Raw genomic sequence first — 26,430 nt, 5'->3', positions numbered from 1 at the left:
TTTAGGGTGGCTAGAAGCTTTTTGCCTTACCTTCTTTCTGCTCCCTATTTTATGGAGCTGCTGTGTAGGAGTGATTCAAGGGTGATAAGTGTGTTGATCACACCTTACCCTATATATCTTGTATTCTTGTGTTGTTGTTCCTATATGAAAGATAATACAAACAAACACTTAAAACTCAACACTAGTACTGCTACTGAGATATATATATATATATATATATATATATATATATATATATATATATATATATTAAGATCAATTGGTCAACACTAGTTCAGAAAATGGTGAGTGCATGGGAGGCTACCTTAGGCTGTTTGTGGATGTGGCATTTGGCCTTTGAGGGTATTTTTGGAAGAAAAGTGGTGAAATTAGAAAACGTTTAAATTTTTTATTTTTTATTGCGTGTAGATAAAAAATGGGGTAAACTTAGACGAAAGATGGTTATGTGATTGTATTTCTAATGAAAAAAAAAATTGACTTTATTAATTTTTTATTTTTTATTCCCTTTCTTAATTAATCAAAATCATGTGATGTTACACATTAGTCATATACGGATATTATGTGAATTTTCTTTTCTAAGTTAATTTAATGTAAAATTAAAAAGTAAAAATTGAATGGTTATATTTGTATCAATAAAAAAAATTAAAAATAGAAAAAAAATTTGAACGTATGATCCTCCATAAAACTCGCTTGCCTTAGGACCATGGAGTTTGATTTAGTTTGTCTCTCAAACTAGTGGTGTTCTTTCACATATATATATGTGTGTGTGTGTGTGTGTGTGAAGAATTCCTGTGGAATAAAACTGCCGAAATGTCCCAATTGCATGAAATTGAATCTCCTGAAGATAAGGTGGTCGAAATCCTGTCCAGGTTGCTGCCGAAGTCGTTGATGCGATTCAAATGCATACGCAAGTCTTGGTGCACTCTCATCAATAGTCCAAGTTTTGTAGCCAAACACCTCAACAATTCTATGGACAACAAACTCTCATCCTCCACTTGTATCCTTCTCAACCGTTCTCAAGCTCACATTTTTCCGGACCAGAGTTGGAAACAAGAAGTTTTCTGGTCCACGATTAATCTTTCCATTGATAGTGATGAGCATAACCTTCATTATGATGTTGAGGACCTAATTATACCGTTTCCATTGGAAGATCATGATTTTGTACTGATTTTTGGTTATTGCAATGGGATTATTTGTGTAGATGCAGGGAAAAATGTTCTTTTATGCAATCCTGCAACGACAGAATTTAGGCAACTTCCCGATTCATGCCTTCTTCTACCCCCTCCCAAGGGAAAATTCGAATTGGAAACGACCTTTCAAGCATTGGGATTTGGCTATGACTGCAATTCGAAAGAATATAAGGTCGTGCGAATTGTAGAAAATTGTGAATATTCAGATGATGAGCAAACATTTCATCATCGTATTGCTCTTCCTCACACAGCTGAGGTATACACCACGGCTGCTAACTCTTGGAAAGAGATCAAGATTGATATATCAATTCAAACCTATCATTGTTCTTGTTCAGTGTACTTGAAGGGATTTTGTTATTGGTTTGCAAGCGATACCGAGGAATACATACTTTCATTTTATTTACGTGATGAGACATTTCGTATAATACAATTGCCTTCTAGGAGAGAATCCGGTTTTACGTTTGATTATATTTTTCTCCGAAATGAATCCCTTGCTTCTTTTTGCTCTCCCTACAGTCCAAGTGAGGATTCTAAATTATTTGAAATATGGGTAATGGATGACTACGATGGAGTTAAGAGTTCATGGACAAAATTCCTAACTGTTGGACCCTTTAAAGGCATTGAGTATCCATTGACACTTTGGAAATGGGACGAGCTTCTTATGCTTGCGTCCGATGGAAGAGCCACCTCTTATAATTCTAGTACCGGAAATCTCAAGTATCTTCATATTCCTCCTATTCTCAGTAAGGTTGTAGATTTTGAATGTCTTATTTATGTGAAAAGTATTGTTCCACTCAACCAAGTTGAGGGAAAAGTTCAATTTTCTCCTATTTGATTGTATGAATGATATAAGGGTTGAGTCTGCATCTTTTAATTTAATTCAATTTGTGGCATTTGTAATTTTTTTTCCTTATCAGGGGCTGCATTTAGTTTTTGTGCTTTCCACATTTGGTAATGTTATTTTATTTGAACGTGCATGATAACTATTTTCTTTAGAGTTAATTAATAATAACAATTCCCTTATGTTTTACACCTCCTTTTTTTTATTTTTTTATTTTTTTTTATTTTTTTATTTTTATAAGAATTCCCTTCTTAAAAACTTAATAAGCTTTTACTCATTTAACATAATCAACTTAACCTTCTAGTGTAGGAGTGCAAACATTTATTAGTAAAATACAGGGTGCTAAAAGAATATTTATAGCCTTTAGCCCCTAACTGCAGCTGTTGAATACGTTAATTTTATACGTGTAATTGAAAAATCTGTGACAATAACATGTATTAAATGTGAAAAGTATATAAACTCATGCTTATAACCAAGGTTCTAAAAAAAGTTAGGCGCTAGTCGGACGGCGGGCTGGGGCCTAGGCGGATTTAAGTAATCTATTATATTCTGTGTAACTAAGTGTCTGTTTAAACTTAATATATATATATATATATATATATATACACACATTATATTATATAATTTCATTATAAACTATAAAATAGAATGACATATATATTATGAAGTATTAGACCACAATGAAAACACAGGAAACAAGCATATATTGTGTGTTCCTTTAAGTATTCAACAAGTCTCTTATAATTTATTGAAAAAAAATAAAATGTAAAAAGAAAGTTATCTATTTTCTGTCTTAGCGAGTCGCAACCTCGGTGGGTGTCTAGGCAGGTCTGGGCAGGGTAGGTGGGCCCTTAGGCGGTCTAGGCTAGAGTCTCAGCAGATCTAGGCACCCTTTCTTAATTTTCAAACACCTAGGCATTAATAGGGGTGGTGGCCAGCTGCCTGGCGCCTAGGCGGCAATAGGCGGGAATTTTTAGAATAGTGTTTATAACGTGTATTGTACGTTGTAACTTTTATTTTATTTTTAAGAAACGATATTATCTCCACTAAAGGGAGGTGGTGGGCTTAGCCTCACAATAGGCTAGCAATAATGTGGTTCAAACTGGCCTTTGGCGAGAATCGAACCTAAGACCTTTTACTTACAAGTGAAGAGGAATACCATTAGACCGTAGTACTAAGTGGCTATGTTGTACTTTCATAAACATGCAATTTAATGAATCATTAAAACTTGTATAGAAAATGGCACACATTTCAGGAGTTCATCAATTTAAAATCATCAAGAAAAAAAATGAGTGTATCCACCAACTAGTATTAATGCACTAAGATGTGAGAATACGAACTTTTCCAAGGGCAAGAATGAGACTGGTGGGTCTAAGCCTACGAAGCCTACTAATCCAAGGGTGTTAAAACCATTGTTAAGAGGATTGGCCAACGCAGGAGTTTTGTGGTGCTTCCAGTGTCTGGATCTGCGTCGAGACGTCCATCTGGAGCTAAGTCTAGTTTAGCTTCTAAGAGGTTTACTGCTATGAAGAGCTAGAAGGTGGGTTCATCTGCTAGAAGGCGCTTGAGCCTACTTCTCCCAATGTTGTGCCTATCCTAGCTGTTGAGAATAAGGAAACTACTCCCAAGGGCAGTTGTGAGAAATCCACCGAGTTTGCTTATGGAGAGTTCCCTAAAATTTGTGTGCTACTCAAAGCTAACCTGCTCGAGTCTTGATGCTTGCGCAAGTTCATCGACATTGTTGGGAAGGTAGTTACGAAGCATCCTGCCAGCTTGAGAAGGATTTCTTTGATTGCTACCATGCAAAAAACTTTGATCATTGTTACCGAGTCCACACGTCTTGAACAGGATGTGGCTACGGCTGTGAAGGAGGTTGAGGCAGCGATGGCCAGTTTAAGTTCATTCGGCTGCCAAAAATATTGAGAAGTTGGAGTTAGAGTTTGCCGATTTAAGCAGTCAAATGTATTTGCCCCACTTCTATGCAATTGGAAGCCGTTCACCAGGAAGTTAATGACTTGAAGGTTAGGCTTGTTACGTCTCAAGGGCTACCGAAGGCTACACATAAAGACATTGGCCCTCAACCTTTTGAAGATCCAGGACCTTGATCATGTCAATTCGAACCTTTAGTCTTCTAGCTTGGCCAAGGATTAAGAACTTGTAATTTTTCTCAATGAGATATGTCGTATCTAGAAGGTTACCAGCGAGTTTGAGTCAATTAAATTGGAGTTGCAGCCAGTGTTGTATGCTAGTGAGAACTTGAAAAATGAGTTGGATGAACTACAAAACGCCCACACTTGCCTTGTTAAAGAGAGTAAGTAGTTGAGTAATGAGAAGGCCAGTCATGATGGTGCTCTTACTTATGTACAAGCTAACTTCTACAAGCTAGGCTATATAGATCATCTCGATGGTAGGCCATAGGATTATGAGTTTTTTTGTGAATAACTTCGAGACTCTTTCCCTTTCTTCCGAAGACCTACTCGAGCTCTCTTTTGAGGCTGCCGTTAATGGGCAATCGAGGGTCAGGCTGCTCTGGTTGAGGCAGCTACAGAAGGTATGTCAGCTGAGTTGTCGAGGGTCGTCCAAGCTCCTGATGAGTAGTATTTTAACTAGGCTTAGGAATTTTATTCTTTTCCTTTGTTTAGCTTTAAACTTTTGTAAGCCTTCGAGGCTATTTATCAATTTGCTAGAAATTCAACAAACTGGTTTTTGCGCTTCACTTCATCTTCATGACTTTACTCTTTCTTGCGAAACTTTTAGGGACTCGCTATTTTTTAAGAAACAAACACGTCAATGTAGCCACTATGGCCATGAATTCTGGCTAAGGTACTTTGTAAAACTTTTAAACATAGGACCGACAACGGACACACTACTTTTAAAGAAGCAGTCAAGTCTGCATAGTCATTATGGCCATGAGTCTTGGCTTCGAGGCACTGAGGTTCTTAGCCAGTAGTGAATTGCTACCCCCTGACCATGTGCTAATTAACTATCGGGGCACAAATATCACTAACTAATCACGTCATAAGCATTTAGTCATCTAAGATTCATGGGCAATGATCCAAGGGATCTGTTGCACTTTATGTAACCAATCTCATAGGCTGTGTAGCTAGTATCACTACACGATAGGGACCATTGTGAACATGAATATCGTTAACTGGTCACAACAAAAGTGTGCAGTTTTCTGTAATTTCATTAGTAGTAACCCAAATTTACTCTGCGTTTGGCAGCTTATAAAACTCATAGGATGCATAGCATGTTTGGCAGCTTATAAAGTTTTATATGAGCACAAAGATTGCTAACTAGTCACATCAAAGCTGTGCAATTGTATGAACCTTTGTGGACAGTTACTCCTGGGAAGCCTGCGAACAAATGTCCGGAACTCGTGGATTGTGTAGCATGTCGGCAGCCGATAGGGTCCCGTATGGATGCGGAAATTGCTAACTAGTCGCAGTACAAGTGTGCAATTGTATGAATCCTCGTGAGTAGTCATTCGAAGAGTTTTTGCACTTAAGAGTTTACAGAACCCGTAAGATGCGTGTCATGTCAATGGTTAGTAAAGTTTTTTAAGGAGAGGAATAGTCGCTTAACTTGTCTATGCTGAAGGCAGACAGTTGTATGGAATCTTCATGGGCAGAACGTCAGGGAATGTACTGCATTTATCGTCTCTTCTAGTAAAGAGGCCTGAGTTCCCATGGATTAACCAGGAGCTTGAAATCTTTCAGTCAGCTAAGACTTGAAAAAGACTATTGTGGTTAATTCCTGGAAAAACTAGTGCATGTCATCTTGCTCCTAGATACACCAAGGTAGACCGACTTATCACATATGATATATGGGCTCTTTACCCTCTCCTAGAGGAAACTCCCAAGGGAGAGTAGACCTCGAAGGCGTGTAGAGAAATTGGTTTACCCTCTCGCACTAAAGAGCATGGAAGTCGTATTGGGCATGCAATTATTCCAAGTTGCGGATAACTTCTGAAATCTTCAATGAAAATAGGTGAAATGTGTCAAACTTCGCTGGGAGGTAGAAACTACAAAATAACTTGGATAATCCTCAGCCTGCAAGGTCTTGCTTGTCAGAGTGCTTGGGTCATCAAACTTCATGTGGGAGTCGACCCAATAGACAATGAGAGTTAGGAACACCCCGAGCCCATGGAAAACTTGGAGACCATCGTACTGCCAGAAAAAGATTCAAGTAGGAAAGTCCGGTATTATTAACCACCGAAGTCCGAGAAAAGCTTATTGAGTTTCTAAGGGCCCAAGCGAGTATATTCACTTGGCCTTACGCTGACATGCTGGGAATATATCTGAGAATCATCTCCTATAAGCTCAGCTTCAACCTGTATCGCCGACCTATCCGTCAAAAGAGGCGGCCCTACAAGGCCAAGTTCTATGAGGCCATGAAGGTCGATGTGGCTAAACTCCTCAGTATAAATTTCATTAAGATAATGGATTATCCATGATAAGCAGCGAAAGTGGTGAGGGAAAAGAAGTCGACTGTAATTGGGAAACCAACCCAGTGGCGTATGTGCACGAACTATACCGACCTCAAGTAAGCTTACCCAAAGGACAATTTCTTATGGTCACGAATCGACTGGCTGGTAGATGCAACGGCGGGTCATAAACTTTTAACCTTCCATGATGCTTTCTCGGGGTACAACTATATACTTATGCATTCATTGACTTAAAGGAGCACATTGGTTGAGCCCTAGTTATATCCAAGCCCAAGACTAGTAAATAGTTCTACGTATACTTAGCTATCTTGCCATCATCCATAAGTTCAGTACTCATCCAATGTATTGTATGAGCCAAGAAATGCGCGGTGTTAAGCTGTGCTACCCAGAAGTTGAAAAATTGTTGCTCAACTTATCATGTCAGTTCGAAAACTCCATCCATACTTCCAGGCTCATTCATTGTAGTGCTCACCATATACCCTTTCTCCCAGGCATTGAACAAGCCAGATGTTTTACGAAGGCTGATAAAGTGGGCAATTGAATTGGAGGAGTTTGACATCTGATTCCAACCAAGGCACACTTATAAGGGGCATGCCATGGAGGAGTTTATAGCAGAGTTCACTTCGCCTATCACCTGGGAGAAAACACTGAGGGTCTCAGCGACTTCATCTGGTAGAGCAACCACAGACGAATCGTGACCTGGGCACCGGCGCCTATTCATGAATAAAGCACATGCAAGGCATGTCTTCCACATTTTGTTGACTTGTCAAACCTCCTTTTGGACTTGTAAAACAATATGATCCCTACACAAAAATTCAACCAAATAAGCTGCTCTAATTTCTGAATGAAAGACTTGCATAAGATTTGGATGAGCCAAAAAAATGGAATTAAAAATTTCCCAACTTGTGAATATCACTTAAGACCAATTTCAACTTACAAAAATGATAAACACACTTCCACTCAATCCACTTATTAAACAAAACCACATTCCAGCTACTTTACTTGAATTGAACTTAAAATGATTGAATTCATATTTTTCTCAAAACCATGTAATTTCATTCATTTTGAACAAACATAACACAAGAAAATGTAGCTTTCAGAGTAAAATAAGTAGTAAAATATGCTCTTATCAAATACCCCCAAACTTACATTTTGCTTGTCGTCGAGCAAAAGAAGAAAACATAAGAACAAGTAATAGCATGGAAAACGTTAGCTTCCCCCTATGATCTCAAAGAATCTCAACCAAGAGTTCATAATAATCAAGAATTTTCGTAAGCACAAAGCTAGTGAATCAACCATTTTCCAAATGTTAGCCGAAACCTTTCAATCATCCATGAGGTGTAGTGTGTGTAATAGCCAAGCCTATGCAATTTCAAGCTTCTTAAATCATCATATGCAAACACATGACCTTCTCACAGGGCATACACTCATTCACACATATTTCTTGGTTATGTATGTCACTCAAATGATCCCATTAAAACATGACGCCATATGCTTGCTTATCAACCTAACTCGGTATCAATTTCAAGTAATTCCTTGGATCAAAAGGTCTTTTGTCAAGTTGTAATGGGACTAGGGGTGATGGACTAATAAAAGAAAAGATAAGGAATCCAAAAAGCTTGAGAAAGTATACCGTAGAGGTCTTCCAGCATCAACAACACAACCAAAAGCTCCTACTTCTTTCCCATCACAACTTCAAATGAGAAGTTACATTTTACATCATAAGCTAACACTTCCAGGATAAACAATTTCATACTCCTCGCTTATGATAACAGTGAATATACAAAACACATGTCCACATCTGAGCATTTATTCTTTTGTTTTTTCCTTTTCTTTTTTTTTTTTTTTTTTTTTTTTTTTTTTTTTAATGAAAATTCACATACTACCCCCACAGAAATATCGTTTTTAGCAGTTTCTGGCTTTTAATGACGCTCGAATACACAAAGCTACAATTCCCCTTGTTTTCACATTTCAATGTAGTCACACTCTCCATCCAGTTCTTCTATGTAAACAAAATCCCAATTGCACGACCTTTGTATATCTCAAAACAATAAAGGATTGGTATGTGCATAAGAGCTCAATTCCAATGTTGGAGAATGGTAGGGAGATATGGCTAACAAAGAAAAGGCTTATTTTAAGACTCAAAGGGCTGCTAGGATAAATTAACATATAAGGTAGGCATGAAAGGCTCAAACGATCCAAAGATGGCCTATATCCTTTCCAAGTTATTACATGAATTGATGAATGAATTGAGAGGTATAAAGCAAGTTCTAGAGATACATGTAAAAATGATATCAAATGCACAAGAATAAATGTGATTGATGCATGATAGTTCAATCATATTAGGCTCAAAAGCTCACAAGGGTTGCATTAGATCACTAATTTTACATATGAAGCGCTAAGTCATGCTCTAGTTTCACATCAACAAGGCTATGTGCATTCGTGTTTCATGGATGATCCAATGTGTACAAAGCTAACAAAGGAATAAGGAGTTTCACCTACAACATGCTTACTACTTTCTCAATCACCATCATTTTGAATTCAATCCAATCATATCATTGAGTCGGGAAACTAACAAAAATCTAAAACAACAATTTTTGGATTTGAAGATTTTTTATTTTTTTTTTTTCAAAATAATAACTTCCAGTGCAATGCATGAAGGAACATAGAAACAAAGCACCAGTTCTTGTTTAATTCAATTTTTTCCTATCATACCCCCCAACTTAAACTGGACATTGTCCCCAATGTTTAAAAACATAAAAACTGAAGAAAAGCAAAGACACTTCCCTAGTTTATGCACCACATGGCAGCCATTCTATTCCAACTCGTAAATGTAATTTAGTCCTAACTTGTGTTGGATGGCAGCAACATGAACCTACAAAAAGAAAGAGTAAAAGGAAAGAATCTGTAGCCGAGCAAGAGAGAAAGAAAAATTCAAAACTACATAAAATGATAGAAAATATAAGCAAACAGAGGAAAAATAAAGGAAAAGAAAATTTAGGTTGCCTCCCAAAAGCACTAAATTTAGAGCCTTCAGCCAGACTACAGTGTTGCTCAGGCTCGATCAAATAAAGGGATGTCAATCTTCATTGCATTGAAGTTGACTTCCAAATAAGGCTTCAATCATTGACCGTTAACTTTGAATGCATTCCTGGTCTCCAGATTTTGCACTTCAACTGCACCATGAGGAAAGACTTGTAATACTAGAATGGGCCATACCAACGTGAACAAAGCTTTCCAGCAAAAAGCTTCAATCCAAAATTGTACAACAACACCTTTTGACCAACATAGAACTCTTTTCGCAGGATGTTTTTATCATGCCAATGCTTGGTTCTTTCCTTGTAAATTCGAGCATTCTCATAAGCCTCATTTCTTAACTCCTCAAGCTCATCTAATTGCAAAAGCCTTTTCTGTCCAGCAGCTTGAAAATCGACAATAAGCTTCTTGATTGCCCAATAAACCTTGTGCTCGAGTTTAACTGGCAAGTGACAAGCTTTCCCGAAAACCAATCTGTATGGAGACATCCTAATGGGCATTTTGTAAGCTGTTCTGTAAGCCCATAGAGCATCATCTAAACGAAGAGACCAATCTTTCCGTGATGTATTCACCATCTTATTCATAATCTGCTTAATCTCTCTATTTGACACCTCCACTTGGCCACTAGTTTGAGGATGGTATGACGTAACAACCTTATGAGTGATATTATACTTTGCCAAAAGAGCTTCAAACTGCTTGTAACAAAAATGAGAACCTCCATCACTGATAATTGCTCTTGCTGTTCCAAACCGAGTGAAAATGTTGGCCTTGGGAAACCGTAGAACAATTCTAGCGTCATTGGTTGGTGTGGCAATGGCTTTCACCCATTTAGAAACATAGTCAACAACCACCAGAATGTATTTGTGCTAATATGATGAAGGAAAAGGCCCATAAAGTCTATGCACCATACATCAAAAAGCTCAACTATCAAAATACTTTGCTACTCATCTTCGGGAACACACCTGCAAATGATTTGATCTGGACAATGCTTATACAAATAGGGATTATCCCAAAAATAATGCTTCACTAGAGAGAAGAATTTCTTCCTTTGTTGAGAATTCAAATCCTTCGAATCCACCCCACTTGCTAAGTAATTTACAAAGTCAGCAAACCAAGGGACTGCACTATGTTAGACAGCAAATAATTGTTCATCAAGAAAAGTTTCAGTGAATGGAACAACAACATCAACATCTTCTACTCGAACTAGCTTGGATAGATGGTTTGCCACCATATTTTCGGACCCCTTCTTATCTCGAATCTCGAGATCAAATTCTTTGAGAAGAAGTACCGATCTAATCAACCTCATCTTTGCTTCTTTTTTGGATAGAAGATATTTCAAGGCAGCATGGTCAGTGTACACAATGTCCTTTGAACAAATAAGATAGGACCGAAGCTTGTCAAGCGTAAATACTAGAGATAGCAACTCTTTTTCAGTGGTTGAATAATTCAACTGGGCATCATTTAGAGTGTGACTAGCTTAGTAAATAACATGCGGTAATTTGTCCTTTCACTGTCCCAAAACTGCTCCCACGGCATAGTCACTTGCATTACACACCAACTCAAATGGAAGACTCTAATCGGGTGCTGTAATAATTGGAGCTGATATGAGAAGCTTCTTCAAAGTGTTAAAAGTAGAAAACACTCCGAATTGAACACAAATGCGACATCTTTTTGCAGTAGGTTGCTAAGAGGCTTGGCTATTTTAGAGAAGTCTATAATAAATTGCCGGTAGAACCCTGCATGGCCAAGGAAACTTCGAACTCCTTTAACTGATGTAGGTGTGAGAAGCTTTTTAATAAGCTCAATTTTTGCTCGATCAAGCTCAATACCCATGCTAGTAATTCGATGCCCCAATACAATGCCCTCTTGCACCATGAAATGACATTTTTCCCAGTTCAACACTAAGTTCATCTCTTGACACCGTTTCAGTACAAGAGTCAAATTGTGAAGACAATCATCAAAGGAAGATCCAAAGACAGAAAAATCATCTATGAAGACTTCGATGGACATTTTAATCATGTCATAAAAAATACTCAGCATACACCTTTGAAAAGTGGCAGGTGCGTTGCAAAGTCTGAAAAGCATTCTTCGAGAAGCAAAAGCCCCAAATGGACAAATGAACGTCATTTTCTCCTGATCTTCCAGCGTAATGGCAATCTGGTTATTTCCAGAATAACCATCTAAAAAACAGTAATGGGAATAACCTGCAAGTCTCTCCAATATCTGATCAATGAACGGCATAGGGAAATGATCCTTGCGTGTGTCATTATTTATCTTTCGATAATCTGTGCAAACTCGCCAATCTATTTTTGCTCTTATGGGCACTAACTCATTGTTGTCATTTTTAACCATAGTGATGCCTTTCTTCTTTGGAACTACTTGAACCGGACTCACCAATTTACTATCAGATATTGGAAAGATAACTCCCACATCTAAAAGCTTGAGAACTTCTACTCGAATAACTTCCTTCATAAGTGGGTTGAGTCTCATTTGTGCCTCAATGATAGGCTTGTTGCCTTCTTCAAGAAGAGTTCGATACATACATAAGGTTAGGCTGATGCCTTTGATGCGTAGGCAATTGTTTCAAGTCTAGCTTTGGTGCAACTTCAACAGATGGATAAATTTCATAGGTGCAGGTCCCAAAGCTTCATAATGGTGTCTCCAACACAGATTGTGTGGAGGGGCAAAGTTGAGAATATTGACAATTTTAGTAACTTCTTCCACTTCAACTCTAGGCATGGATGAATGAAAAAGACAAGCTTCGAAAGGTTCAGTTGGATGTTGTGCTCGGAACTGCTTGCTTACAATCTAATTTAAGATATCAATACTAAAACATTCTTCATGCTCTCTTGGATGTTTAATAGCTTCAAAAACTTCGAACCCCAATTCTTTGTCTTCAACTCGCAAAGTAAGCAAACCACTTTTGACATCAATTAATGTACCGGCAATAGCTAAGAATGGACGACCAAGTCTAATTGGAATCTCTCTATCTTCTTCCACATCAAGAATCAAGAAATCCACAAGTAGGATTAACTGATCAACTCGAACCAACACATCTTCGACAATGCCTCATGGATAAGTGATAGATTGATCCGTTAGTTGTAGAGACACAAAGGTAGGTTTTATCTTGCCCAAACCTAGTTGTTTAAAAATAGAATATGAGATCAAGTTAATACTAGCACCAAGATCACATAAAGCTTTTTCAAAAGAAGAATTTTAAATTGTGCAAGGAATCATAAAACTCCCTGGATCGGTCAACTTCGATGGCAACTTCTTTTGTAAAATAGTGCTACACTCTTCCGAAAGCATTACTTTTTCATGCTCCAAAAACCTCCTCTTGTTCGTGCATGCATCCTTCAAGAACTTTGCATAACTGGGAATTTGTTGCACTGCATCAAGTAGAGGTATGTTAATGTTCACTTTTTTAAATAACTGTAGGATATGAGAAAAGTTTTGGTCTTTCTTAGCCTTATGAAGTCGATAAAGGATATGGAACGGTGTAACATTGGCCTTCTCCAAAATCGAATCGCCTAGATGTGTAAAATCTGATGTATGAGAAACAATATTAGGCACTTAAGTGGCTGAATTCATAAAACTCTCATCTCGTGCTTCAGTGACAACATTCTCCGACTTTTCAACTAACATCCCATTTTCTTCACCATTCGTCTCTACAGTTCTCCCATTCCTGAGTGTAATAGCCTTTAATAGCTCCATATTCCTCGGATTAATCTCAATTTGACTAGGAAACTTGCCCTTCTCCCTCTCAACCATTGCATATGCAATCTGCCCAACTTGATCTTCTAGATTGCGAATAGATGCTTGCTGATTTTGTAGAGAAGTTTAAGTTGCTTGAATGAAATTATTGGTGTTTTGAGCAAGAGTGTTGGTTGTTTAAGCCAATTGAGCCATCATGTCTTCCATTGAACTTGTCTTGGCTTCATTGTTCTGGAACGGTGGAGGTGGGTTCACTTGACTTTGTTGATTGTTCTTCCAAGCAAAATTGGGATGATGACGCCAACCATGATTATACATGTCTGAGAATGGATTAAATTGTTGGTGATTGAAATTTCCAATTTGATTAGCTTGTTCTTCAATGAACTCTGGAAATGAACCCTTCATAGGACAATCCATACTAGAATGTGGACCTGCACAAATTTCACACATATTAGTAACCATTTTTTATTGATTAGAAGTAATTAAAGAATCAAATTTCTTATTTAAGTTAGAAATTTGGGCAACCATGGCCATAAATGCATCGATCTCATGTACGCCAGCTTTCTTTGGTTGTTCTCCTTCTCCACCCCAGTTTTGAGAATTAGCAGCCAAGGTATTGAAAAGTGTAGATGCCTCGTCAACAATTTTCGTTATTATAGCACCTTCACTGGTAGCACCTATCATTCGTTTATTATCAGTGCTCAAACCTTGATAGAAACACTGAAGCAGCAACAATTCCGGCAAACCATGATGTGGACATTTTAGTAACAAGTCTATGAATCTCTCCCAACTCTCATAGAAAGGTCGCCTTGGAATTGAGCAAAAGTCATTATTTCGTTCGTTAGCTTTGCAATCTTGGAAGGAGGGAAAAATTTTTGCAAAAATTTGTTGGCCAAATCATTCCAAGTAGTTATTGAATTCGGTGGAAGTGAATGGAGCCAATTCTTCGCCTTATCTTTCAGGGAAAATGGGAACATGCGTAATCTGGTAGCCTTACTTGGCACATGATGAATCTTGAGAGTGTCACATATCTCGAGGAACTCATTGGTATGCAAAGTAGGATCTTCAGTAATCAATCCATAAAATGATGGCATCATTTCAATGAAAGATGACTTCAATTCGAAGTTGTTGGCAGCAACTTCCAGTCGAATGATGGATGATGGTGAGGTTGTCACAGTAGGAGCGGAATACTCCATCAACATTCGATTCTCATTCGGATTAGGAAGAGCCATTTCGTCAGTCAATTCTTGCTTAGTTTGCTCTCTTCATAAGTGATGGAAAGTCTTTTCGATCTCCGGATCAAATGGTACAAGCTCAAAACTCAGAGAATGGCAACCGTGCATGAACTTCAAAACCTACCTGAAAGCAAAAGAAAACGAAAAAAAAACATTAAAATCACCCAAATAACAATAAAAATAAGTTAGAAATAAAACTAACTCAATCTTCGTCGACGGCGCCAAAAACATGTTGCTAAAATTGGATTAATCGAAATCAACCCAATTAAATCCAAATTTTAATGCTCGCAAGTGTACGAATCGTAGAATAATATAGTAGGCAAGCACAAGATCATTCCAACTAAGATTGAATTTAATTCTAACTGTTTAACTAAATTTAAGTTTCACTTGAATTGGAATAGAAAAAATTGATGATTTGAATAAGAATTTTGAAATGGTGATTGTAAATAAAATGAAATGAACTTAGCTAAGTGATGACAACAACAAAGTAAACAAATTATAATTCAATTGTGAAAAAACACTAGAGCATCCGATTCACCATAACCAATCCTACTTAATTCCAACAGTTAATTATTAACGAATAAACATCCAACTTGATGATCTAGTCCTCTAATTCGTGTACTATCCATGGCATCTAGATTACTACGTATACTCATATGTGATAATAATCTATGGCATCTAGACTACTAAACACACAAGTTCATTAACAATTTGGGAACTAACTAAAAGACCACATGAAACCTGGTGTATGGCATCTACAACAAGGAATTCATGGTACCATTTTCAAGACACTAAAAGTCAATTACCAACATGGCATATACATTAACTCGCATCACATACACTCAATTCAAACACAAGTGGTAGCTAATCACAAGAATTAAAATCAAGTTCATAAGCACAACAAAATGATACTCAAGGGAATGCAAATTCATAAATAATTAAACTGAAACATTAAGAAACCATGGTTAGGCTACATCGTAGCCCTAGCAAAATGAAATTAGTTCTGAAACATAATCAAAATTGGTACTAAATCTGTAACGACTCATCCCCAAACGTTACAGTCTTTATAAATTTTTAAATGTGAAATTTCGAAAATGCCCTTTGAGGCAAATGCATTGACTTTTGTTGATCACCTGGTCGAGTTATGTAAGATTCATTTTCTTGGTGTATCTTTGTAGTACTCGTCGTTACGGACGCGTGGGCATAAACGGAGCACAATTTGGAGTTATAACGAAGGTGATATTAACGTTTTAAGTTGGGGGCATTTTAGTAAATTAATAAAGTTCAAGAAAGCTCCTGATTTTTGGAGCAAAATCTAGAAAGCCACGTGTGTGGCCCAAATTTAAAGACAGAAAAGATGGGCGGTGGAGATGAAGTATAAAGGAGAGAAAGAAGGGAGGAACCAAACCAATTAGGAAAGGAGAGAAAAGAGGGTGGCAACTAGGTGAGGAAAGAAAGGAGGGGGAAAGGAGAAAGGGAGGATGCAGCCAACCCGGATCCCACACGACCCGATTCCTAACTCGATGCTAGACCCGATCTTCTTCACCATTTTTCATCAAGATTTCGGCCAAAATTCGAAGAATTACATCGACACTGCGCTTATAATCAACTCCACGACCCTCTTTCTTCCTTTTAAACTCAAGATTCGTGTTTTCATCTAATTTGGTGAAAAACGGCATTGGGTGCACCAAGGGTTATGTGGTGGCGATCCACTATTTCTGAAGCACATCCCGTCAACCACCACCATCATTAGACTCTTCTTGAGTTCAAGAATGAAGCCCAGAGGTTTGTTGAGGCGTTCGAGTGAGTTTGGAGGCCGAATCAAAGATCACCCTTTATACGATTTTCATGAAATTGGGACATTTCCTGGCCAAATTGGCTTTAGTCACAGGTATGAAAGTTGCTCTATTCACTGAGATCTTTATTTCTGTTAAGTTTCAGAATTTTTAGAAATAATTGAATTTTCAAGCTAGTCGGGGCAGCCGACTGCCATGTGGTAGCGCGTGGGCCGAGACGTCCCCTAACCTTCCAAGGCTAAATTTGAATACCTTGATTCGATTGGTGAAGTCCGATTGACAAATTTCCGTCATTTGATCATAGTTCCATTACGGTCCGCCGTTTGATTATTATAGCAATCGACGATCCGACCATTGGATCGTCACCAAACTTTGAACGTTATAATACGTAATATTTGAGGATATTAGAAACTTACGGATTGGGAATCCAACGTATAGATTGGGAATCCAACGTATGGATCTTCCCAAATAGGATATGTAAGTTATATGTTCTATTGATAAGAATTCTAAGACATGATTCAATAATTGTTCTAGGCGCCGATCGTTCGTGATGCCTTGATGTTTGTGCTAGGGAGTTGTAGCGCGGACTCTAGGTGAGTGGGCTTTTGGTTTTCTATACACACACACACACACACACATACATATATATGGTTTACATTTTCCTAGAAACTGTTTTGAAATGAGTGTATTGTTTTAAATGTCATGTCATGCTTGCATTTCATTTTATTATATGCATTGGTATGTTTATGCATACTATTGTATGATGCTGTGGAGACCAAGTAAGTTTCAGGTGATTATTGTATGATGTTAGTGGTTGCATTGTTTATGGTTGTACGTAGATGCATTTAGAGCTCATTATCCTGCACCCCGGTGTTAGTGCTCCCGCCCGTGGCCAGGGCACAATCCTTCATGTGATGTTCACCTCCCACACCACACGCTCACCTTGGATCCAAGTTTGGTGCACAACCCTGTCGTACATACTACATTAGGTGGTTCCGACTCATAGGTGACCTGCGATTATTCGCACAGCCTTCACGTGATTGTAGCACTTGAGCGTACTTATTTACACCAAGCCCTATTGTACAAACCACATTAGACAGTTTCGACTCGTGTGCAAGAATTGGTGAATCAGCTTTAGGTTTAGTTGTACATGTCACGTTAGGTGACTTCAGTTGACATATCATTTTACATTGATTTATTTCACCTAGCTTACTTATTTTATTGTTGAGATCCTTGACATGGCATATACTCGGTTTTCACTACTCTCGAGCATGATTTCTATATACGTATGTATTATTATTTTCTGGAAAATTATACGCGTTTTACGGCGAGGGGTTATAACATTTTCAAAAGGTTTTTATTAAAAACTTTATTGTCAAGCCCACTCACCCTTGTTTTTGCGCCCCTCCAGGTTTTAGCTGCTAAAGGTTCATATCGACAAGGATTCTTGGCAAATCTCATTATTGGTGGTTACCTCTGAGGGTATGATCCTTACCTACACTACTGTACTTTACTTATGCTCTAACGTCACGTGTGAAATGGGTTCATTCCCGGTCACAGCGCACTCTTGTCTTTAGGTACTTTTAGGTTTATTCAAATTTTCAACATCACTACACTTTATGGCTTCATCACCTTTCAGGTATCGCCCAGCACAGCTCGATTCGGAGTCCTAGTGGATAGTTCGGGTCAGGGTGTGTCAGAATCCATAAGAAATAACAAGAAAATTTAGTTTAGAAAAGCCTGAAAAATCCTTTTCTTTGTTGCACCTCTAGTGTGCTTTCTTCACTTCCTCCCTGTTTTCTTTTTCTTTTGTTTATCTTCCCCACTTCTCCTTTCTTTTCTGTAATCGACAAAGGTTTTAAAACCCATTAATTGACAAGAATGAACGAAGAGAAACGGAAGAAACTTCAACTCCTTCTCATTGATATCTCACTACCATAACCCCTAACCTCATTCCTCTTAGTCAATTCATTGCAATATCAGGCCTCCACAATTTATCTCTTCAATGCTCTGCTAAGTGTTGATTGGCAATTATTTTGATGACATTCTGATACTTTGATTTCATATTTCCAATGTATGACTTGTGACTTTCTCTTGAGAAACAGTGATCAAACAGACGAATTTGGAGTAATTCCAATTGAAGGATATTCATGAGTCTTACAGCTTATTTGTGTCAAAGTTACAAATGTTTCTACCTAGCGTTTAATTTATTGTGATGAAATAAAGGACCAGCGTGCGAAGCTGTCTAAGTTACATTTGGGGCTTATTTGAGCTTTTTAGTGTCCAATATGGTATTTTTTGGGTTAGGGCCCGTCAGGAAATATGTTCAGGACATCTTAATCATTAAAATAAGCTATCTTGGGGCTATTTCGGAGCTGTTTTGAGCCCAGAACGTGGTTGAATAGTTTGTTGGCATATTTCTCCATGTTTGATTAGGAGATTGTTTCCTAGTTTCTCTTCATTTATATTATTTCCAAGTTTTATTCTAAGACCTTTTCTAGGAAGTATTTTATTTTGTAGTAGTATAAATAAGGTTAATTAGCCATTAGGGTTCTCAGTGCACTACTTTGAAGAATTCGGCATAGAGATCTTTTAACGATTCAACTTTATTTTACAAGATATTTTCTATTCATGTTCTTAATAATATTTTTATTTATGATTGTGCATAACTAATCCTTTTTTCAAGGGTGAGGATGTGACATATCCTATCCCAAATTTAATATTATTTTATTGCCTAACCTTGAGAAATTCTGAAAATGCCCCTAACGGACTAAGTGAAATTTCTACGTGGACATTTGAGTCCTTATCACTCTTTATCACCTTGAACATATTTGTAAGTAGTATGTGTCCTTACGAACACATGAGAAAGAACAAGCCATAAATCATACGATTTATGCACGTTTCCCAATGAGGGGTAAAATGGTAATTTTGCACTTTTGGGAATTTATTACTTGTTTATCAAGACAATATTGAGTTGTCGATATTGTGGGCTGCAAACTATAATATCAGTTGCTTATTTGTAGATTTCGTTAAGCAAGAGCATAAGTAGGCCCATTTACGTTAATATTTTATTAAGTAGGTTTCGTACCTAATTAATTATTATTCGAACTTGACGCAAAGACGCGCGCACACACACACACATTCTTAAAGAATTCGACGATACGAGACCACCACCTTAAGTCTAATTCTCTCTCTTTCCTTACCTCTCTCTGTCTCTCGTCCCCCTCAACTTGCAACACCACGGATGATGGATCTACCGCCCTACCCATTGAACCAGACCACCATAATCGCCATTCTCATGGCAGAGGAACCACAAACACCACCCATACTTCATTATCTCAGCAAGGGTCTACAAGCACCATTCGAATCCAAAAGGATTCTGGCAAGACTTTGACGGATTTGATCAAGGTATGATTTTAGATCACTGGATTTACCTTTCCCTTGTTATTTTGATGAATAATGACACAAGGAGTTTTTCCCCAGTTTTTTCAGCGACGAAACCTCCATTTGCAGGCTGTTTTTGTGGCGGACACCGACAATGACTCGGCTCCATGTTGGTATGGATCTATTCTCCTCACTCCTAGCTTCAAAACCATATAAAATACATTGAAAATGGTTGAGTATCGAGCTCGAAATGAGCTCTACAAGTTGAAGCAAAAGCCTGCAATCTGCAGGCCTTCGTGAAGGTAGTGGGTATGTTTGTACTCGCAACGCGTGAGGTGCGCGTGGGTGGCCAAATGTCTTTAGCGCATGCAACCCGTGGTTGCCTGTGCAACCACCTTTTGGAGGTGCATGGCGGCATGTGGAGGAATTCAAGGTCCTTTCTTAGGTTTCTCAACGTGTCGAATCCAAATCCATCCTTCATTTTTCAAAATTAGATCGTTTTAAAATAGCTCCTTTATTACCCGTACTATGTACAAAAACGGGTAATTTTGTTAGTACGTTATATATTTACATAAATGGTTTCATTTCTAGGTGAAACACATCTCAAGGATCTTTGATGCCGGCGAAGCAGGTTCGACCCCACGACATGATTTGTGAATGGATCTTTGCTTTTAATTAGTATATATTTATTTAGTTTCCATATATATTTATTAATGAATTTTCTATGTGAAATCATCATAAGGTATGCATACTATTATAGGATGCCTTAATTATATTTACAGCCATGAATATTATTATATTGACTAAAATTACCAAATTACTTTTAGATGATCATATTTATGTTAACTGCTGATCGTACATGCTACACCGGTGCTAGCACTCCTCTGGGCCAGGGCCAATCTTCATGTGTATGTTCACATTGCACCGATATGCTCACCTTGAATACATTATAGGTGTCAGTCCTGTCTTAGATTTCTATAGGCAATTAGGACTCGTATGTAAGGCGCATAGTGCCAGTTTTCACTTGATTGTAGAACTAAAGTGTAAATCATTATTACACCCAGTCATGTTCATGTTAGAATATCTTTACATGGGCTCATGTGTCAGCATATGTCGATGTGCACCTAATATTAGATGTTCGTTTGTGCAATATTGTGATTACCGGATGTTATATATTTGACATGTGTAATATTGTGATTTACTAAATTTTTTAATTATTATTGTTACAGTAGTCCTCCTACTAAACGTAATATATATATATTTGGAAACTATACTTGTTTTACGGCAAAGGGTTACACATTTTCGAAAAAGTTTTAGAAAGCTTTACTTTTAGGTGCACTCACCCTTGGTTTTCGTCCCTTTGGGATTTAGTGGCAAAGTTCTTGTGTTGACGATGATTTCTGGCAAAAGTTGATATAGGAGATTATTTCCAATGGTAAAATTCTTTTTTTACTTTTACTGTACTTTAATTATGCTCTAACATCACGTGTGAAATGGATTCATTCTCGTTCACAAGCGCACCCTTGTATTTAGTCACTTTAGGTTTAAATTTATTAACATTTTTTCACATCACTACACTTTTTGGTTTCATCACCTTCTGGGTGTCAGCTAGCACAGCTTTATTCGGAGTTCAAGTGGACATTCTAGGTTGGGATGTGTCACAGGCCACGAGCCTTATCAAGAATATGTAGTTTCTTTTCAATTTACTTATGATATTTTGCATGCATGCAGGTTTTGAATTATTAATCACCATGTCTGAAACTATCTATATGTCTTAATGCATGATCACCGCTAGGATATTTAGAAAACTAATTTTGTGTAATTTTGGTTGGAGAGCTGTCCCTGAAATTGACGAAGGCTTCTTATGGTTAATAACTGTTTTAACTTAGGATGAATACCACATCATAAGGTTCGCATGGTTTCTCAAAGATTTTTCATAAAGCTTAATAAGTCGTGCATGTTTAGATTTGATCTAAATGCCACAGATAGATTGCATGTTTGATATATGTTCTATATTGGGGGTCCAAGTTTTGTTCAAAAAAAAAAAAAAAATTTTTGGGGATCCAAGTAGCGCATACTTCAAGAAAACTTAACCTTCAAAATATGCATGTACAAGTCATAGCTGGGAGAGCTACATAAATTTGTTAAGGCGACTGCTGAACCCTATTATCTTTTTAAAGTAATTTTCAAACACATTTTCTTTTAGCATTGTCCTTTCGCCGAATTTTTTAAATTGTTTTTATTAAATTCATTTTCATTAAATCTAAAATCAACCTTTTCTAAATTTTGTTTTAAATAATTAAACAAGATTTAGTTTTAATATAAATTATGTCAAATAACCCCTGTGGAGAACGACCTTGCTTGAGCTGTTATACTACAATTACCTTGTTTTATTGGGAGTATTTTTAAGTGTTTTTATCGTTGCTTTTGCAGGTGATAAAAATCCTATGACGTACCAACCCTCTTTTAAGCTCAACAGAACTGTTGAGCCTTGTGGCTTATAAAAGTCTAGACACTCCACTCAAACTTAGCAAGATTTAATGAAAGAATTAGCCCAACATCACCAGATAAGAATTTAGCCCTACCTGCTTATCATTGTCAGTTTTCTTGTGAATGTAGCTAGCTTGCTGGAATATGCTCCAAAGTTCAGAAAATATTGCTAAACTTTTTCTTAATTTAATAAAAATGAATGCTTTAATTTAAGTACCTAAAATCCTTCAACTTTTTAGTGTCATTCTAAATTGGTCTCAACTTTTTTAAACATTAAAAACAAGTATCCAACTGATGCAATGAGAGGGGTTCTTTGGCTTCAAAGAATTCAAGGGAGTGAGTGTTCCTTGCAATTGATTTCTGATGCAGACTCAAGCACGGGATCATACCACGGATCTCCAAACGACGACCGTCGCCAGGGGACTTCGCTGACACCCTCAATGTCAATGGGAGAGTCCTATCCCTTGGCTATGTAGGTTTTAACTACAGACTACACCCCTAGACGAAGGCGTTTCTTTTTAACCAACACACCACTCTGACAGTGTTTCCACCAAAATCGCATGAAGGTTGTCGTGAGAATCAACCAGCAATTAACTTAGTCACTCAAAGCGAATCAAAGGCTTCTGCTCAACATACCGCTGCCAGGGTGCATCCATCTAAATCACCCGGAGCTCGTAAAAAGAACAAATCGGTCATCTTCCTTACTTCAGTAGGTTCTTTGCTTGCAAAAGGTGAAAAGGCAACACCAAATGCTCCTCGCTCGCATGAGCCTAAAGGCGACACCAAATGCTCATCATCCGGATGAGCATAAAAGATGACAACAAGTGTTCCTCCTCTGCACGAGCCAAAACTGCAACTAACATCAAATCCACATCAAATGCTCCCTACAAGAATAAAAGGCAAACACCAAGTGATCATTGTGAGCATGAGCCAAAATTGCAAATGACAACAAATCCACACCAAATGCTCCCCGTTTGCACGAGCCAACATTGCAAATGACAACAAATCCACACCAAATGCTCCTCGTCTACACGAGCATAAAAGGAGACACCAATTGCTCCTTGTTTGCATGAGCCAAAACTGCAAATGACATCAAATCCACATCAAATGCTCCCCGTTCACATGAGCATAAAAGGAAACTAGAAAATGCTCCTTGCCAACACCAGCCAAAACTGTGAATGACATTAAGTCCTCCAAGGCTCTTGGTTGACATGAGCCTAAACTGTGTATGGAACCAAAAAAATAAAAAAAAACACTGGATTACATTATGACTTAATCTCTTCTTAAGAAGGGTGCGTAGGTAGCTCGGGAACCAAATTCAAGTTCAGTTGCAGGAATTTGATGTGCACCAACTCTAGTTGACTGCCACTGTGTTGTACGCAAGGTGACACCACTAGGTTGAAAGCATCATGAAGGCCAAGTTTGAGTCCGCTTTAATTTTCTTTCGCCAACATCATCTACATCAACTATAAGAGTAACTTCAAGTCACACCTCCTACACGTGACAAGCACATGCATACATTGCGGTTTGAAGTGGGAGCATTTGTAAGCATCAAAATTTTGGTGAATATTTGTTCACCAACAAATTTTATTCTGACTTGCCAAGCTTACGTGGCGGGCATCATGGGTCTCACAATTTGCATTCATGTCATCAAAACCGGATGAATCATCAATAGTGACCCGCATTGACAGTTGGCGTAAAATAATTAAAGATAACCTTTGAAATCAAACAATTTAATTGATTTAAATTAAAGGAATAATCAATGGATACAAAATCAGGGAGATTGCCCAAATTAAAGATGGCCAGATTAAGGATGAAGTTGATTGATTTATTGATTAAATCAAAACTGTTTAATTACATAAAAAATTATATGATGAAATCAAATGGGGCACGAATCAAGACCAAATTTATTTTGTACACATGTTCTTTGTTATTCGTTGCAGGAAAGTTTGTGTTTACACTTGTCTCAGGATGTGGAAGCAATTCTTTCAAATTAAAATTAGTGGCATAAATTTTCTGGGCCAGGTGGAAGGATTTCGCCCAAAGGAATTTCTTTTGGTTCCATTTTGTTTTCTCACTTTATCCGCGCAACTGAAATTATATGTGTATACAGAGAATTCTAGACAGCTCAGTGCAGATTGTCCTTGGTCGAGTTATTTGTTGGTGAAGATTGTAGCAAAAGATGTCTCAAATTATTTGATCTCAGCTGTCAAAGCTAGGTTTCCTAGAAAGTCACTGTAAATACCGATCTCAAAGGTGACCAAGTGTACAACAATTGAGAAATACAATTGACCTGCCCATAGAGGGCATGTTTTAAGAATTCTAGTCAGGTTTTACAGGGAGTTGATGTGCCTATAAACTATAGTTGGTTGGAACTTTAAATTCTTCACACTACTTGGAAACTCTCTGTGGAGCATCGTTGTGAAGTTCGGTTGATAGCATGTTTATATGTATATACGATGTAATCCAGCATGAAACTGATGAAAACATGTGCAGATTAGGATTTAGGTTCTAGAGGCAACGGGGAAATGACAGTGACGCAATTTATACAATGTATAGTGACGTGATTTATACTATGTAGTACAAATCTTGAGCCTTGTTTCTTATACAATAACTTATGACTTAGTTGACCATCCTATCGAGTTGTCACATTTTTAAATTTAACTTACTACAGAGCTGTATATTACATTGTTTAGATGCTTGATACGTTTTTCATTTTGTTTGTTTTGTTCAACAAACATTACTCTATGAGTGCTGGTCTCCTCTTCTCTCCGATTCTTAATTGATCGTAACCGTCCTGTTCGGGTAGGAATTTCACTGGGAAGGGTCCCTGGCTCAAGCACACATCTCCCCGAGGAGTTGGCACTTTGGTTAGTTGTCGGGCTCTTCCTGCTGAGAGGCTGCAAGAAGAGAACAAAGTTAGTTCTAAAATGTGTCTTTGTGGGGCCTTAGGTGTAGGCCTTCAGGCTCACAATCAAAACTAACTAAGTGCTTAGGCGTGCCACTGCCATCTCAGCATGGCAGATGTAGAACAAGTATGTTTAAGTCGATTACTTGCACGCCAAGTTATTCTGACTTCTTGTTATCAAATGATTGTCGTAGATGGGTGGGTTAAGTCTACATTAAGTTCTTTTCTGTGCCTTGAGACCAATGACTTTTAGTTCATTATCTTGTATGCTTTAAAGTAGGGCTGGGCACAGGCCAGGCCGGGCCCAATTTTGAAGGGACCGGACTAGACCTAGGTTCAAAGGAAATGAGTTGGGGATTACATTTTCTAATATAGGAACCGGACATTACCCGGGCCGGTTGAAACAGTCCGGTTCCGGCCGGGTCCACGGGTCCCTTTTTTTTTTTTCTTTTTTTCTTTTTTGGTTGTTTGAAAAAAAAAAAAAAAAATTTGTACAGATTGCAAACTGCACATATTTGCACAGATTGCAACTGCAGAAAGTCACATACTGCATTTATGCAGATTTTGCACAAATTCACCATTATTCACATCCAATCTAAATACAAAGTCCAATATCCAAGTTCATAGATTAACAATACATCCAAAATAATATTACATCGTCCAACATCTAAAAATTAAATCAACATACAAAATATCCGAAAGTCCAAGACATCCAAATTCCAAGAATCAAATAATCCAAAACAACATAAACATGACATCCGCAATAAATTTCAAATTAACATCCAAAACCACATCCAAGTTCCAATGCCCAAGTTCCAACAACAATCCTCATTCAATCTGTATGCAAAAATAGAATAGAAACATAACATTTTTAACGTCCAACATCATATTATCTATCCTCATTCAAATTGAATCATCGAAATTTAAAGTTTATTCATTTGAGTTTAAAATATTAGCGTAATTCCTTTTCCTTTATTTGCTTCAATTTCAGGAACACATGGTGAGATGGTTGAACTTGTAGATATAGTATTTGCTCTTTTTCTTTTATATTCTACAACAAAGAACAAACGTTAATTGTAAACCAATTAATATAAAGTTATAAACCAAACTATAAAAAACAAGATAATTACCTTCTTCACATTCTTGATAAAATTCAAGCTCCGCGAGACTTGCTTCATACTCAATGCTGCCAATTGGTTCACTTCTTATCCAATTTTGGAGGCACATCAATGACTCCACTGTTTGAGGAAGGAGACATGATCTACAAGGGTCAATTACTCTTTTTCCTCCACTAAATGCACTCTCACTGGCAACTGTTAACACTTGAATTGGCAAGACATCTTTCGCTATCAAAGTAAGTGTGGGATATGTGCTCCTCGCTTTCAACTT

The 26,430-nt window shown here is 37.6% G+C and overlaps 2 protein-coding genes and 1 pseudogene across 2 annotated transcripts; 1 reads left to right on the top strand and 2 right to left on the bottom strand.

The window, feature by feature from the left end:
* Positions 1–810: 810 nt before the first annotated feature.
* LOC137708059 (F-box/kelch-repeat protein At3g06240) lies at positions 811–2,183 on the top strand. Its single transcript, XM_068447040.2, has one exon. The coding sequence runs from the start codon at positions 811–813 to the stop codon at positions 2,023–2,025; it is 1,215 nt and encodes a 404-aa protein (XP_068303141.2). The 3' UTR covers positions 2,026–2,183.
* A 2,367-nt stretch (positions 2,184–4,550) lies between these two features.
* On the bottom strand, positions 4,551–12,004 carry LOC148689730 (uncharacterized). The gene is made up of 9 exons (XM_088688523.1): positions 11,276–12,004; positions 10,650–10,964; positions 10,477–10,492; positions 9,698–10,331; positions 8,112–8,171; positions 7,113–7,191; positions 6,311–6,445; positions 6,068–6,200; positions 4,551–4,618 (listed from the first exon to the last, which is right to left on the bottom strand). Exons 1-9 carry the CDS (start codon positions 12,002–12,004, stop codon positions 4,551–4,553), a joined length of 2,169 nt encoding a protein of 722 aa, XP_088544649.1.
* Positions 12,005–12,322: 318 nt separating this feature from the next.
* Positions 12,323–13,285, bottom strand: LOC148689729 (uncharacterized; annotated as a pseudogene).
* Positions 13,286–26,430: the final 13,145 nt, after the last annotated feature.

This window comes from Pyrus communis, chromosome 17 (assembly GCF_041283825.1).
Source record: "Pyrus communis isolate YQ-2024b chromosome 17, ASM4128382v1, whole genome shotgun sequence".
In the NCBI taxonomy this organism is placed as follows: Eukaryota; Viridiplantae; Streptophyta; class Magnoliopsida; order Rosales; family Rosaceae; genus Pyrus; species Pyrus communis.
Note: the sequence above shows the minus strand (reverse complement) of the source record. Positions and strands in the feature narration are given on the sequence as shown.

What these genes read in the sequence shown, in the direction of transcription:
- LOC137708059 (XM_068447040.2), top strand. Translation starts at nt 811, where the DNA reads ATGTCCCAATTGCATGAAATTGAATCTCCTGAAGATAAGGTGGTCGAA.
- LOC148689730 (XM_088688523.1), bottom strand. Translation starts at nt 12,004, where the DNA reads ATGAGACTCAACCCACTTATGAAGGAAGTTATTCGAGTAGAAGTTCTC. An exon ending in CACCTACATCAGTTAAAGGA is followed by an intron (nt 10,965 to 11,275) that starts GTTCGAAGTTTC and finishes AATGATGCCCAG; the next exon opens with TTGAATTATTCAACCACTGA. An exon ending in GGAAAGCTTTGTTCACGTTG is followed by an intron (nt 8,172 to 9,697) that starts GTATGGCCCATT and finishes TCTCATTTGAAG; the next exon opens with TTGTGATGGGAAAGAAGTAG.